Below are 15197 nucleotides of genomic sequence, written 5' to 3' on the forward strand. Positions count from 1 at the left end.
AGACCTCTAAGGCTTTGACCATTTCACAGAAAGTGGATGCATAATTAGCATCAGACATCCTGTTGGTCAATCAGAGAGTTGATTTGCTCCAAGCCCATGTGGAGCAGCTCACGGATGTGGTTCAAATAAGCTGTGTGTCAGCAACCCCACATCCAGGTATTACACCTCTGAGATTTGTGAATGATACATTTATTCAAAGCCATAATCTTTCTGCTTATTTAAATGAGAATTGGACTGGGTAGCTGGACCAGATGCAGTAGCAATTGCAGATCCAGATCTTGAGCCTTGATGGAGCGCGGATGGACCCTGTTACCCTTGGTGATTTTACTTCTTGGCTTACTTCTTCTTTTTCCTTCTTTCTTAAAGGGTGGGGATAGGTCTGTTTGATGCAGCCCTGTGTTGTGGATTGGTGTTCACGATGGTTGGTCTATAAGATCGAAGCCCAGCAAAAACATGACAAGGCCGCTATCGCCCAAGCACTCGCAGCTTTGGAGCAAGGATCTCCCCCTGAAATTTGACTTTCTAGGCTAAGAAAGTAGCTGATGACTGAGACCCTCAGTCAATGCACCGCAAGGGTTCAGCCCATTGTGTGAGGATCTGCCATCTCATTCACCATTACAAGATGGCGCTAACATCCGTTGTTCCAACTGGCAAACAAGTGGTTTGCACATGTGCTGGGGTGTCTTTCCATTACTTGTGCTCTGCCTCACCCGTGACGCAGGATCAGCCGACGGGCTGCAGCCAACCATTGGGTGCCACGTCCTAGGCGGGAAGCAGTTTCCTATATAAGGGCTGGGATTTCGCCCCTCGGGGTCCTCTTCACTTGTAAGCTTATGCTGTCCCTCTCAAGACGCATTAAAGCTTTACTGCAGAAGGATCCTGGGTGTACTGCATTTTTTTCTGCTGGTGGGAGGTAGCACGGGACATCTGGTGCCGAAACCCGGAAACCTCGACCTCGTCATCGTCAGCACCTCAGAGGACCCCTCGATTCAGAGGAGGATTCAGAACTGCAGGGAGGTACGTTCAGAGAGGTATGTCTGCCCCTGAACTTTTTGGCCTGATCTTCATTGTGATTTTCATGGTCCTTGTCCTAGTTCTCTTGATCGCTTGTTTCTGCAGTGGCGTTTGTTAATTCGGTTGGTGTTTGTCAGTCTGAGGTACATGAGTGGCGACACCTCCAAGATCTCACCTCGAATCTCTTGTAGATAAAAGAGTGGCATGCAGACTCCTCATCTTCGCTACCAGTAAGACGGACATAAATAAGCTGCTGGCGCAGAACATCTTACTTTCGTTTTCTTGGCGGCGGTAAGCTGGACGTAGATAAGCTGCGCCTGCCATGGGTTCCTCACAGTCAGTAATCGCCACATTGGAGGCCATTCTAAAACAACGTGACATTAAAATTGGACAGAAAACGTTGAGGAGTTTTGTGAAAGAAGTGGACCGGGTCACTCCCTGGTACGCTTGCTCGGGTTCCCTGACTCTCGCTTCTTGGAATAAATTGGGAAAAGATCTTGATCGCCATCACGCAGACAAGGACTTGAAACTGGATACTAAGGCCATATGGAAGCTTATTAAAAACTGTTTACAAGATGAAAACTGTAAGGAAGCAGTAAGTGAAGGGCAGGTTACTCTCGAGGGAGTTCAGGACAGCATGTCAGAAACCAAATGGAGTGAGAGGTTGGACGCTCGCAAGAAAAAGAACATCCCAAAAAAGAAGGATAGGCACCCTCCTAAGACAGGAGAGAAACCCCCGATGGAGTCCAGTATCCCTTGTAAGGAGAGAAAGGGTGGGCTCTACTCCTCTTTGGAGCTGGAGGCACTGACCCTCGACAGTTTGGAAACCTCCGGTGATGATGACACCTCTGATAAGGATACTCTTACCTCAGAGGAGGAGGCTGAGTTAGATGAAGCAGCAGCTAGATATGAGGCAGAGAAATATCACCCAGATGATAACAAAAAATATAAAATTACCTAGAATTTCTCCTCAAAAGACGGTGCCCTCTGCACCTCCGCCTTATGAGGTGCATCCTCCATCAGGTTACTCGCTTGTACCAGAAAAGGTGAGGAGAAAGATCAGGACTGTATTCCCTGTTTTTGAAACAGAAAATGGAGGGCGAATTCATGCGCCAGTAGATTTCAACCAGCTTAAGGAACTGGCCGAATCTGTTCACAAGTATGGGACCAATGCTAATTTTACCCTGGTACAGCTTGATAGACTCGCCAATTCAGCATTAACACCAGCCGATTGGTAAATGATTGCAAAAGCCGCCCTCCCTAATATGGGCCAATATATGCAATGGAAAGCACTGTGGTATGAGGCCGCACAAGCGCAAGCCCTGGTCAACGCTACTGCCTTGACCCCGGAACAGAGAGATTGGACCTTAGACCTGTTAACAGGTCAAGGGGCTTATACTGCTGATCAAGCTAACTATCATTGGGGAGCCTATACCCAGGTCTCTGCCACGGCCATTAGGGCATGGAAGGCACTTTCCCGAAAAGGGGAAGCGAATGGACAACTCACAAAGATAATTCAAGGACCCCAAGAGTCCTTTTCAGATTTTGTGGCCAGAATGACAGAGGCAGCTGGGCGTATTTTCGGAGACGTAGGTCCAGTCGAGCCCCTAATCCAACAGATAATTTTTGAACAAGCCACTCAGGAGTGTCGAGCAGCCATTGCTCCATGTAAAAACAAGGGCTTATTGGCTTAGGGTCTGCCGAGAGCTCAGAGGGCCCCTTACTAATGCCGGGTTGGCGGCTGCTATTCTTCAATCACAGAGGCATCCCCCGATGAGACCTGGTCCAAAGGTCTGCTATAATTGTGGGAAGCCCGGTCATTTTAAAAAGGATTGTACAAATTTGAATAGAAAGGTAGAGACTCCCACTCTTTGTGACAGATGCAGCAAGGGATATCATAAAGCTAGTGAATGCCGTTCAGCAAGAGATATTAGGGGCAGACTCCTCCCCCCACTGGATAATCAGTCAGACGAGATGCCAAAAAATGGGACATCGGGCCCCCGGTCCCAGGGCCCTCAAAGATATGGGAACCGACTAGTCAGAACCCAGGAAGCCAACAGAAAGAGAAATCAGGAAATAACCCAGGAAGACCCACAAGGGTGGACTTGCGTGCCGCCTCCAACTTCTTACTAATGCCACAAATGAATATTCAGCCAATTCCGGTGGAGCCTATAATACCCTTGCTTCCCGGAATCATGGGCCTTATCCTCGGCCGAGGATCACTCACCCTGCAAGGTTTAATAGTATACCCCGGGGTAGTGGATGGCCAGCATTCTCCTGAAATACAAGTCTTATGTTCTAGCCCTAGAGGAGTTTTTTCTATTACAAAGGGAGATCGACTAGCCCAGTTGCTACTCCTCCCTGAAGTGGGAGACGTCAATAGAGTAGGAACAGAACAGATGGGCTCCTCAGGCAGTGATCTAGCTTACTCAATGATTCCCTTGAATGAAAGGCCTAAACTGCGTTTAAAAGTAAAAGGAAAAGATTTTGAGGGTATTCTAGATTCCAGGGCTGATAAAAGTATCATCTTCTCACACTGGTGGCCCAAAGCATGGCCCACCATTGAGTCATCACATTTGTTACAAGGCCTAGGATATCAGTCTTGCCCCACCATCGGCTCCACAACCTTGACCTAGGAATCCCCTGAAGGACAGCAGGGAAAATTTATACCTTATGTTCTTCCTCTCCCCGTTAACCTCTGGGAAAGAGATGTCTTGCAGGGTATGGGTCTCACCCTGTCAAATGAACCTATTCTTACAAAACCATATTCTGCCCAGGCAAGAGACATGATGATTAAGATGGGCTACAGGGAAGGAAAAGGACTGGGAAAGTTGGAACAGGGCAGGGTGGAGCCTATATCCCCTAGTAGAAAACAAGATAGAAAAGGGTTGGGTTTTTCCTGGGGGCCATTGGGGTAGTACAGCCTACACCGTGGAAAACAGAGGACCCAGTGTGGGTTCCCCAATGGCCTTTATCCTCTGAAAAATTAGAAGCTGTAACAAGATTGGTGGGGGAACAGTTAAAGCTCGATCATATTGAGTCTTCTACCTCACCTTGGAATACTCCCATCTTTGTGATCAAAAAGAAGTCGGGAAAATGGAGATTACTCCATGACCTCAGAGCAATTAATGAACAGATGAAATTGTTGGGCCCAGTCCAGAGGGGCCTTCCTGTGCTCTCTGCAATCCCTTGTGGCTGGAAGCTCCTCATTATAGATACTAAAGATTGCTTTTTCTCCATACCCTTGTGCCCTAAAGATAGGCCTAGATTTGCTTTTACTGTTCCTTCCATTAATCATATGGAACCAGACAAGAGGTATCAATAGAAAGTCTTACCCAAGGGCATGGCCAATAGCCCCACCATGTGTCAACATTTTGTTCAAACAGCCTTGGGACCGCTAAGACAATGGTTTCCCACCTTACTTGTCATGCATTATATGGATGACATACTTTTGTCACATAAAGAGTTAAAAATATTACAAGAAGCCTACCCCTGTTTGATACAAACTTTGGCACAATGGGGGTTACAAATAGCAGTGGAGAAGGTTCAGATCTCTGAGGTGGGCACCTTCTTGGGGACTGTTATTTCTCCTACCAATATAATTCCCCCCAAATTGGAAATCCGTAGAGACCATCTGCACACCCTCAATGATTTTCAGAAATTATTGGGAGATATAAATTGGCTCAGACCCTTTTTGAAAATTTCTTCAGCTGAGTTGAAACCTTTATTTGATGTCTTAGAAGGAGACCCCCATATCTCCTCTCCTAGAGCCCTTACTCCTGCGCAAGTCAGGCCTTAAAGAAGGTAGAGGATGCCTTGCAAAGAGCTCAGCTGCAGCACATTGATGAATCACAACCTTTTATCCTGTGTGTTATGAAAACCATTTGGCTGCCAACTGCCGTGTTGTGGCAGAAAGGGCCCTTATTATGGTTTCATCCGAACGCCTCTCCTGCCAAAATTATAGACTTGTATCCCAATGCAATTGCCCAGCTTGCGCTTCGTGGAATAAAGGCAGCCATTACTCATTTTGGGCGAGAGCCTAACTCTCTCATTACACCTTATACTGCTGCGCAAGTACAAGTTCTGCCGGCCACCTCTAATGATTGGGCAGTTTTGGTTACCTCTTTTTCAGGACAGATTGATAATCATTATCCTAAATATCCTGTCTTACAATTTGCCTTGAATCAGGCTATAGTATTTCCACAAATTACAGCTAGGCAACCTCTTAAGGATGGGATTGTTGTATATACAGATGGGTCAAAGACTGGTATAGGTGCTTATGTAGTAAATAATAAAGTGGTGTCAAAACAGTTCAGTGAAACATCACCTCAACTTGTAGAATGTTTGGTGGTACTGGAGGTCCTTAAAACCTTTTCAGGGCCTCTTAACATTGCGTCAGATTCCTTTTATTTGGTTAACGCAGTTAACCTTCTTGAAGTGGCTGGAATCATAAAGCCCTCCAGCAGAGTTCATGGCACCTTTCAACAAATACATCTTGCTTTGTTGAATAGAATATCTCCTATGTATATTACTCATATCAGAGCCCATTCAGGACTCCCTGGCCCTATGACTTTGGGAAATGAGCTAGCAGATAAAGCTACCAAGCTCGTGGCCATTGCGTTATCATCTCAAACAGAAGCAGCAAGGGAGTTCCACAAACATTTTCATGTGACGGCGGAGACCTTGCATCACCGTTTCTCCCTTACCAGAAAAGAAGCCAGGGAGATTGTTACTCAATGCCAAAATTGCTGTGAATTCTTGCCTGCTCCTCATGTGGGAATAAACCCACATGGCATAAGGCCTTTACAGGTCTGGCAGATGGATGTTACTCATGTCCCTTCCTTTGGAAGGCTTCAATACTTACATGTCTCTATTGATACATGTTCTGGTATCATTGTTGCCACACCTCTAACAGGTGAAAAGGCCTCACATGTGATCCAACATTGTCTGGAAGCATGGAGTGCCTGGGGGAAACCCAAACTCCTCAAAACAGACAATGGACCAGCTTATACCTCTCAAAAATTTCAACAGTTCTGTCACCAAATGGCAGTAACTCACTTGACTGGACTTCCATACAACCCTCAAGGACAAGGCACTGTAGAACATGCCCATCGCACGCTTAAATCATATTTAATAAAACAGAAAGGGGGAGTCGAGGAGGCTCTCCCCCCAGTACCAAGAGTAGCTGTTTCCATGGCACTTTTTACCCTTAATTTTTTGAATCTTGATGCTCAAGGCCACACTGCGGCTGAGCATCATTGTATAGAGCCTGACAGGCCAAAAGAAATGGTAAAATGGAAAGATGTCCTAACAGGAAAATGGAAAGGCCCGGATCCTATTTTAATAAGATCCTGGGGAGCTGTTTGTATCTTCCCACAGGAGGACGAGAATCCCTTCTGGGTACCAGAGAGACTGACCCGCAAGATCTTTGAACATGAAAAACTGATGCTGCCAAGGTCTACAGTTGATCATCATGATGAAGATGTTGATAAGCCTGAGGATGGTAACAGGGACACCACTGTGGGGGATTATGACAACCTTCCCAATTCCCATGCCGGTGACCAATAAGTCTTTGGGCTTGGCCTATATCCCTTATGATGATCAGATTCAGAGCATGCCCACCAATAATAGCTAACGCCTGTTAGGAAGTTTATGTTTTATATTTTACTTTCTCCCCAGATATTAGCACATATTATAATGATACCTTTATGGGATTTAATTTCACATACATGAATCCTAGAAAGGCAGATGCAAATCCGTTTGACCAATGGCTCCTTTGTGGGGTCAACGGAAGTTGCACCGATCTGTCACCCCTTGTTATGCTAGGGAAGGGGGCCACTGCTAAGGGACAATTGTCATTTGACTGGAGGGGTACCCTTGGTGGCTCCCTTGGTAAAGGAAAATCGGGGGGTAGCTTTAGTTGGCAATCTGCTAACACCAAGTATACTGAGTTTAAGAGCATCACATTTGGACCTACCCCGGTCTGTGTATGTCCACCTTTTGTTTGGATAGTGAGCAATGATAGTTCTATCTGGAATGAGACCTTGACATGCACACCTAATACCTGCTTTTTTGTTCTCTGCTGGAATGCTACAATGTTCCCTTTTGCCATGGTTACCCGCTTGCCGAGATTTGTTCTTGTGCCAGTAGAGGCACCCAACACTTTAGCCCATTTTAGAATTAGGAGAGATTTTGGAATTTCTGCCATTATAGTGGGCATTATTGCAGGGACCGCTGTAATAGGATTGGTTACGGCCTCTGCCCTTGCATTATCCTCCTTGGTGCAGGCGGCAGATTCTATAAACCAACTGTCTGCATCAGTCACTTCAGCATTGGATGTACAAGCCTCCACCAATTCGCAAATCATGGGGGGATTGATGCTAGTGAATCAGAGGATTGACCTGGTTCAAGAGCAAATTGATATTTTATGGCAGTTGGCTCAATTGGAATGTGAACAAAAGATGCCTGGGTTATGTATAACATCCATACCTTATGATAATTATACCCACATCGCTAATTTGTCAAAAGTTTTTTCTCAGTTTTTATTGCAGAATTGGACCCTAGAATTCGAAGAAATGCTTCGTCAATTATGCTTTGCCATAATTGAGGTAAATTCGACCTGCCTTGATTTATTCTTGACCGAGGGATTGTCGTCATGGATCCATTCAGCCGTCTCCTTCTTCAAAGAGTGGGTGGGAGTTGGCCTGTTCGGAGCTGCACTCTGCTGTGGGGGTGTGTTACTCCTCTGGTTGGTTTGCAAGCTTAAGGCACAAATGAAAAGAGGCAAGTGGTTATCACCCAGGCACTCACTGCACTAGAACAAGGTGCCTCCCCCGATATTTGGCTCTCTATGCTTAGGCAATAAATCGCTGGCTGCTCAGCTCTTGCACCCCAAGAGGCTGCCCTCACTGCACTGGGTAGAGTGAGTGTGCTTCAGCAGCCCAGGAGAGTTGCATGGCTAAGCACTGCAGTGGAATGGCCCTGCAGTGTAAATTGGGCCTATTCTGGGGAGATATGTCATCTTGCATGAAGGTTGAGTGCCTAAATAACTTTCCTCCAGGAAAAACAGCACAGAGAGGTCTGTAGGCTAGATCAGCCCTTGCACATCGCTGGGGTGTTGCCCGTAGCACGCGATAGGGTGATCTTGCCCTTCTCTAACTTGCTTACTGGGGATTTGACCTCTATCTCCACACTCAACATTGGGTGGTCTATTGCCTGCTAATTAAAAGAGAAAGGGGGAGATGTGAGGAGCCACCCTCACATTCGCCATTACAAGATGGCGCTGACATCTGTTGTTCCAACTGGCAAACAAGTGGTTTGCACATGTGCTGGGGTGTCGTTCCATTCCTTGTGCTCTGCCTCACCTGTGATGCAGGATCGGCCAACGGGCTGCAGCCAACCATTGGGTGCCACGTCCTAGGCGGGGAGCAGTTTCCTATATAAGGGCTGGGATTTCGCCCCTCGGGGTCCTCTTCACTTGTAAGCTTATGCTCTCCCTCTCAAGATGCATTAAAGCTTTACTGCAGAAGGATCCTGCGTGTACCGCGTCTTTCCTGCTGGCAGGAGGTAGCGCGGGACACCATTGCCCTGGGTCGATGAGAGGTCTAAGTCCAGCCAGCCCTTGCCTAAATAGCTGTGGTACCTGAATAGTAGGTTGACAGCCCTTGCACTCCTGGGAACTATACTCCATTGCACAGGGATGGGTGTCAATTCCTCTTTACATCCCCTTAGCCCTTGTACCCAGAGGACTTGTTTCCATTGCACCTGGTAGGGTAAGGGAGAACCTTCGGGCTATAAGCTCTTGATCGCTTATTCCCCCAAGAAGGAGTTTGCTTGATCGGGCTTGAGTTCGAATCTTGATTGGTGCTGCGCTTGATAGGCAAAAGGCTGTTCCATATTAATAATTTAAACAGGGGGAGATGTAGGAAGCCGCGGTTAGCCGTGATACATGCGGTGATACATCCGCCATCACAAGATGGCACGGGCATCCTGTCCTCCCACTAGTAAACAACTGACTGCGCAGGTGAAAAAGGCAGAAAGCTCGCCAAAGTCGCTGCCCATCCCAGGGAGTATTATGGGTAATGAGTGAACAGCCAATCAGAAGTGAACACGTCACTCTAGGGTGTATTTAAGCTGTGCCTCTTCCAGTCTTTCGGTCCTTTCCGCTTCTGCTTATACGAATAAAGCCTAGCTGTGGTAACCACCAGAACACCGCCTCTCATGTCTCTCTTCCATGGGCGAAGTGGACACGGGAGGCACGCGGAACAAAGAAGGAAGATATTTACAAAATTTTAAATGGCTAAAGTGAACAGTTAGAAATAGATAAGATTCTATTGAGGATATATTTCATGTTAAGCAAGATAAGTTTATGCACAAATCATGAAAACTATTTAGCCAAGAAAAAAGCTAAGGAACTTTTTTAGTAGTAGATAAACACACACACACACACACACACACACACACACGAGAAAGAAAAAGAGGAAAAGAGAAAGAGAAAGAGAGAGAGACATACACACAATCACACAGAGACAGACATACAGTCACACACATGTTGGGCCTAACAGGAGGTCTAATCTCCATTGCACAGGTGGAGGGCACGAACAGGCCCTAGAGAGATTTACATACTAATGAGGTACCTGAAGGTCAGAGGTGGAGCCATTAAACATTCTTCCCCAGCCCCTCCCCCCTTCTCCTCTCCCTTTTTAACTCAGGTCAATCCTGGGTTTATGAGGATATGCATCCAGATCCATCCACCATCTGCCATGTGAATAAACCAGTTTTGGAAACCCAAGGGCTTCCTTGTGTGTTGGGGCTGCGCCGCCATGAGGAACCATGAGGAGCCAGGGAGAAGCTTTTAGTTAATGAACAGCCGAACCCAACTTCCAGCTGGAGGAACCCAGAGCGTTCCCAGCCAAGTACCCACAGCATGGCGGGAGGAACCCTGGGATCCCCAGCCTTATATTTTTTTTCCAACACACACATACACACAATGGCTTATGGAAAGATCAAGAACCACCCCAGGATGAGGTATAAATAATAATAATTTTTTTAGGAATTAGAATTTTCAATCCTTCAAGAAAGCTAGTGAAGCATGAAATAATATATGTAAATAAATGCACAGTTCAGAGTGGTGCAGATTACCAGTTGAAAGTAATCATTGTATTAATGGAAGTGGAGGACCGTGACTTAAAATCACCATAAATATTGACAGTGCTACCAGCTGTCTCAAGCCAATACAGAGATAAGAGAGAAAGTGATGAATATTTTGGAGAGATAATAAAAATGCAGTGTCTTTAAGAGACACAGGATTAATTTGAGTATAAACAGTGTAAAATATATTGAGAAGTGATCTAGGAGTAATATTCAGACCTGTCTCTTATAGAATACAACCACAAAGCATCCACAGAAGTGACTTTGGGAAGCTGTCAATGAGATGATAGTTGGTGACTTATTTTGTATTTAATTTGAGTGTGCATGCATGTATTGCATATGATATTTTTCAGGAGCACATCTTTATACATAAATGTGAAGTCATATAGTTGATATAGAGTTGTGTTCTTCATCTCTCTCAGCTCACTTTCAGGAGGTAAGGTATCTTTATGAACCTACATCTCAAAAGTTCTGTCAAGTCTAGCTAGCCAGCTACTGTCCACCCTTCTTCCACCCCACTGTCTCTACCCGCTGTGTGCAGCCTGAGAGACAAAAAAGTTCTTGTTTCCTACAAGTATCTTATCTGATATACTTCTAGCCAGTATCTAGAAGACAGTTAAAGGCATAGACTAAGAAGACCTCCAGAGTTTTAGAAAGCCAAGTACTGGAGTTTCATACCATGGAGACAGATTATTTGAACTGATACTACCTTTAACTAATAGAAAGATTATAGAAGAACACTCTCTGGAGATAAAATAGGTTGCTAGTTTATTACTCTAATTTTGCATTCTAGTGTATAAATGTACTCAAAACAACATAAGCTAATTTTGCTTACTATAAAAAGCTTCATTCATTGAGTCACACTATGTGCATGCAATTTAGTCTTGTTTTTTTTATACTGATGAGTTTGCACTTCTGATCCACAAACTTGTGTTTAAGTGTTTACTTCATTCTTTTTTCTTAGTATAACATTCCGTGGCTCATTAGTTCAGAGGAGATACTCAGCAGAGTTGGCACTATGCTAGTATTAACTTTCATAAAAAATGATCTCAGAAATATTTATCTATGAACATTTTGGTGGCCATATGTAGAGTTATCTGTTTCTATCTTTATGTAATCTCTCTGTTTCTGTGCATTGTAGCTTGATTATAATTTACTTAATAATTAAAATCCATTTGTAAGTGGGTGTTTACATAACATATTTGTCTTTCTGGTTCTGAATTACTTCACTCAGGATGATTTTTCTGGCTGCATCCATTTGCCTGAGGATTTTATTAAATTATTTCTAATTACATTCTGCTATACTTCTAGAACAATGTAGTATCCAGTCACCATCAAAGAGCCTTCCTCTGGCATCAGATGGGAATGTGTGCAGAAATCAACAGCCAGACATTATGCAGAGAGAGAGAGTTTAAATTAGAGGTTTCCATCAGGACTCTTTCCTGAGATCAGAGAACACTGCATAAGAGGGGAAGAACAGACATTTTAAGTCAAAGAAGAAGGAGAACATGACCATTGAATTAATTAATTAAGGCTCTGATGGGTTCACAGAGACCTACTGGCTAAGCAGAAGTTCCTCATGTGTCTGTACAAGTTCTTTGCTTGTGTTATGGCTGTTAGCTTACATTTTGGGGGGACTCCGAAAGGCAGGGGTGGGTGTATCTCTGACTCTTTTGCCTGTGATTGGGACTCTGTTCTGCCTACTGGGATGTCTTGTACTGTTTCAGTGTGAGTTTTTCGTCTCGTCTTTCTATACCTAGTTTTGTGGTGTCTTGATGTTGTCTCTTGAAGATATGAAGAGAAAATGAAGAAGTAGTGAATGGGGAGAGAGAGAAGATGAGCTAAAGCTGGGAAGTGTAGAGGGGGTAGAAAATGTGGTCAGCATGTATTATACGAGAGACAAATATATTTTCAATATAAATAAAAAGTTTAAAAAGTAAGTAATATAATTACTTAATTTAATATTGTAATCCTGTTTTATATATCTCTAATAGAGGTATTACTTTTACAAAAAGCAACTAAGGAGAGTTTATTCTACCTCATATTTCCATATCATACATAGTCTATCATTGTCAGAAAGTTAAGGCAGGAGATTCAAACAGATTCTCAGAGCATTTTCAAAATACAGAGCAGAGAGAAATAGAGCTATACATTTTTACTTGGTTTTTGTTTGTGATCAGCTGGAATTCAGTCTTACACATTTCAGGAACCCATGTGTAGAGGATTGTGCCACCCTCCTCTCACATCAATTAGCTTAAGCCAATTCCCTACAGACATGCCCACAGTCTAACTCATTGTATATAATCACTCTTTGAGACTCTCTTCCTTGGTGATTCTAGGTTGTATGATGTTGGCAGCCAAACTACCCCTCTGTTGTGTAACAGTTTTCTATGAGATTAAAACACAAGATCTTCAGGTACTTCCTAAAACTGACCAGATTCACTAGGCTACTCCTTTCCAGAGCAAGCAATAGCAACTGCTGAGAGTTATCCTCAGAGAAGCCTAGCTGCAAAAGAGACTCTGAGACCAATTCAGCATCCTAGAATAAACAGAAACCATTCAAAATTCCTGGAAGAGGTTTAAACCAGAGTCAACTGGAAAGGCTATTCTCCAATCTGTTGAGCTTCCTGTAGGCTCTGCCATGTATTCCAAGTTTCCCAGCTTTTCTGAGATGTCACATATGCCTGGAAAAGACGTAATTATGTAACTGTCTGTTGGGGGCCGACTTTTAGCAGAAAGCGGCTATCAGCTTTGCAGCCATCTTGAGCCATATACCCTGACATGAGATTTAAATTACAATAGCCTACAACAGCTGAGAACACTCCGATAATCATGGTTTAGATACCTTGAGATTAAAGGTGTGTGAGATTAAAGGTGTGTGTGATTAAAGGTGTGTGACTTAAGAGTATGACTTAGAAGTATAGAGATCAGAGTTAGAGACAAGACCTAAGGGCATGATTAAAGGTGTAACTTAGAGGCGTGGCTTAGAAGTGAGACATATAAAAGGCAGAGACAGAACAGATCAGAATTGAGATGATAGAAGACATTAGTCAGACTATAGAAGACAGAACCAGAGATCAGAGAATATATAGACGGAGATCAGAGACTATAGAGGGATCATCAGAGACGAATCTCAGACATTAGGTAGAATCTGCCATCACCCTCACTCTTGCTGAACCCCCGACCTGAAGACCGGAGCGGCAGCTTGGGCCGGGATACAGTGGCCGCCCAAACGTGGGTCGGCCCGGGCCTCAACATTTTGCCTGGGCTGCAACATTTATTTTGGCCGCCCCAACTTGGGGCTAGTGCGGTCCCCAACAACTGTCTTTGAGTCATTTCTGTTGCTGTAAGTAACCCCTCACCTATACTGCTGTAAGTAACCCCAATAACATTCATTACTATTCCAAAATGGTCTTTGATTGTATTTGTACATTTGATCTGTCCTGAGATTACTATCTGTACATGTATGTGATGTGACTCCCCAGGAAAATGCTTGTCATACATCACTGACACAGGTACATATATTAAACTGCATAGTTTGCTGATGTGGCATGGAGTAAAGCCTCAGCTATATAATCTTCTGGTATGATATAGGGTAGAATCTAAACTGTATAGTGTACTGGTAAGATATAGGGTTAAGGCAGAGACAACTTTTAAAAAAATGAAAGTTCTATACTCAGCATAAGACAAAAGCCTTCCCAAGAGTGAATTGAAGTTGGAGCTTCTGGTCTGATATGTAACAGATCAACAGAAATCTCACTTTGTCAAAGTATAGTACCCCTATATCATCTGGAGAGAAAATATTGGCTACGGAGGCTAGAAAGACGTATCACTAATTAAATGTGCTTCTTCATCTTGTAGAGGACTTATGCTTTGCTTCCCAAACTAGCATAGTGATATAAAATCTCCAGTAAATTCAATTCCAGGAAATCCAATGCTGTGCTTTCTTCTGACTTTCATAGGCTTCCACTCATGTGATACAGGTAAGCTGCCATAGACAAACACACATACCATGAAAAATATATAGATTGGTGGATAAATGGATAGATAGATAGATGATAGGTAGATAGATAGATAGATAGATAGATAGATAGACAAATAGATATATTGATGATAGATTTTTTAAAGAACAAACTATGTGCTTCAATAGTAAGAATATTTGACAAACTAACAAGAGAACCAGACTCCAAATTTCCAATATCATACAGTAAACTGGGCCTATATGTTTACCTGTGATTCCAGCACAGTAGAGTGAAGACAGGAGGATCACTGACTATGAGCACAGCTACAGGTCCAGTGACAAACCCTGTCTCAAAATAAATAAGAAATTAAAGTAATAAATATTTGACATCCTCTTGTGGCCTTCATTCACAAGTATGGTCATTGGCACCCATGAACATTATTGTGCTTAACACCTTCACACAAGCACAAGGTAGTTCTTTATTTACTTATCAAGAATAAAATTATGTTATTTTAAGGAATATGAAGGAACTGAAGATCATAGAGTTAAGTGAAATAAACCTGACTGGTATGAACAAATATCAATATATATGTTCAATATATATATGAACAAATATCATATATATATATAAATGTACATGTGAATGTATCATAAAGATATAAGGAATTGTTTTTGGAAGTCAACAGTACCAGAAGTAGGAGGAAGGGGGAAAGAGAGATTAATGGGATAAATGCAATCACATTATGTGATATATCCATTTGCATGTTTCGAAAAACAATTCTAAATGCTAACTCTGATGTATGATGGTTTGTTTAAAATGGTTTCTCAAAAATTTTAAATACATGAATCATTCCAGTTATCTTTTATGGTGTATAAATTTTCTGTTAGTTCTACTTTTGTCTCTAAATAAGTTCTCTGTGATTTAAATGGTTTTAAATTTTATAAGACTTGATTTTTTTCTCTGTACCTTAGGTAACTTTTGCAAATGTACAGCATGTTTTAAAATAAAACTTTGCTATATATTATAAATAAACAGGAGAAAGTGGGAAGTTACCACCTTCAAGTTAGACTT

General features: G+C 43.2%; 1 protein-coding gene across 1 annotated transcript; it reads left to right on the top strand.

The window, feature by feature from the left end:
• The first annotated feature begins 1336 nt into the window (after window positions 1-1336).
• Window positions 1337-3147, top strand: LOC117716411 (endogenous retrovirus group K member 6 Gag polyprotein-like). Its single transcript, XM_076941731.1, is given in 3 exon segments — window positions 1337-1677; window positions 1976-2698; window positions 2700-3147. Coding segments are annotated over 3 exon segments (1512 nt in total).
• Window positions 3148-15197: the final 12050 nt, after the last annotated feature.

Source organism: Arvicanthis niloticus, chromosome 10 (assembly GCF_011762505.2).
Source record: "Arvicanthis niloticus isolate mArvNil1 chromosome 10, mArvNil1.pat.X, whole genome shotgun sequence".
Lineage (NCBI taxonomy): Eukaryota > Metazoa > Chordata > Mammalia > Rodentia > Muridae > Arvicanthis > Arvicanthis niloticus.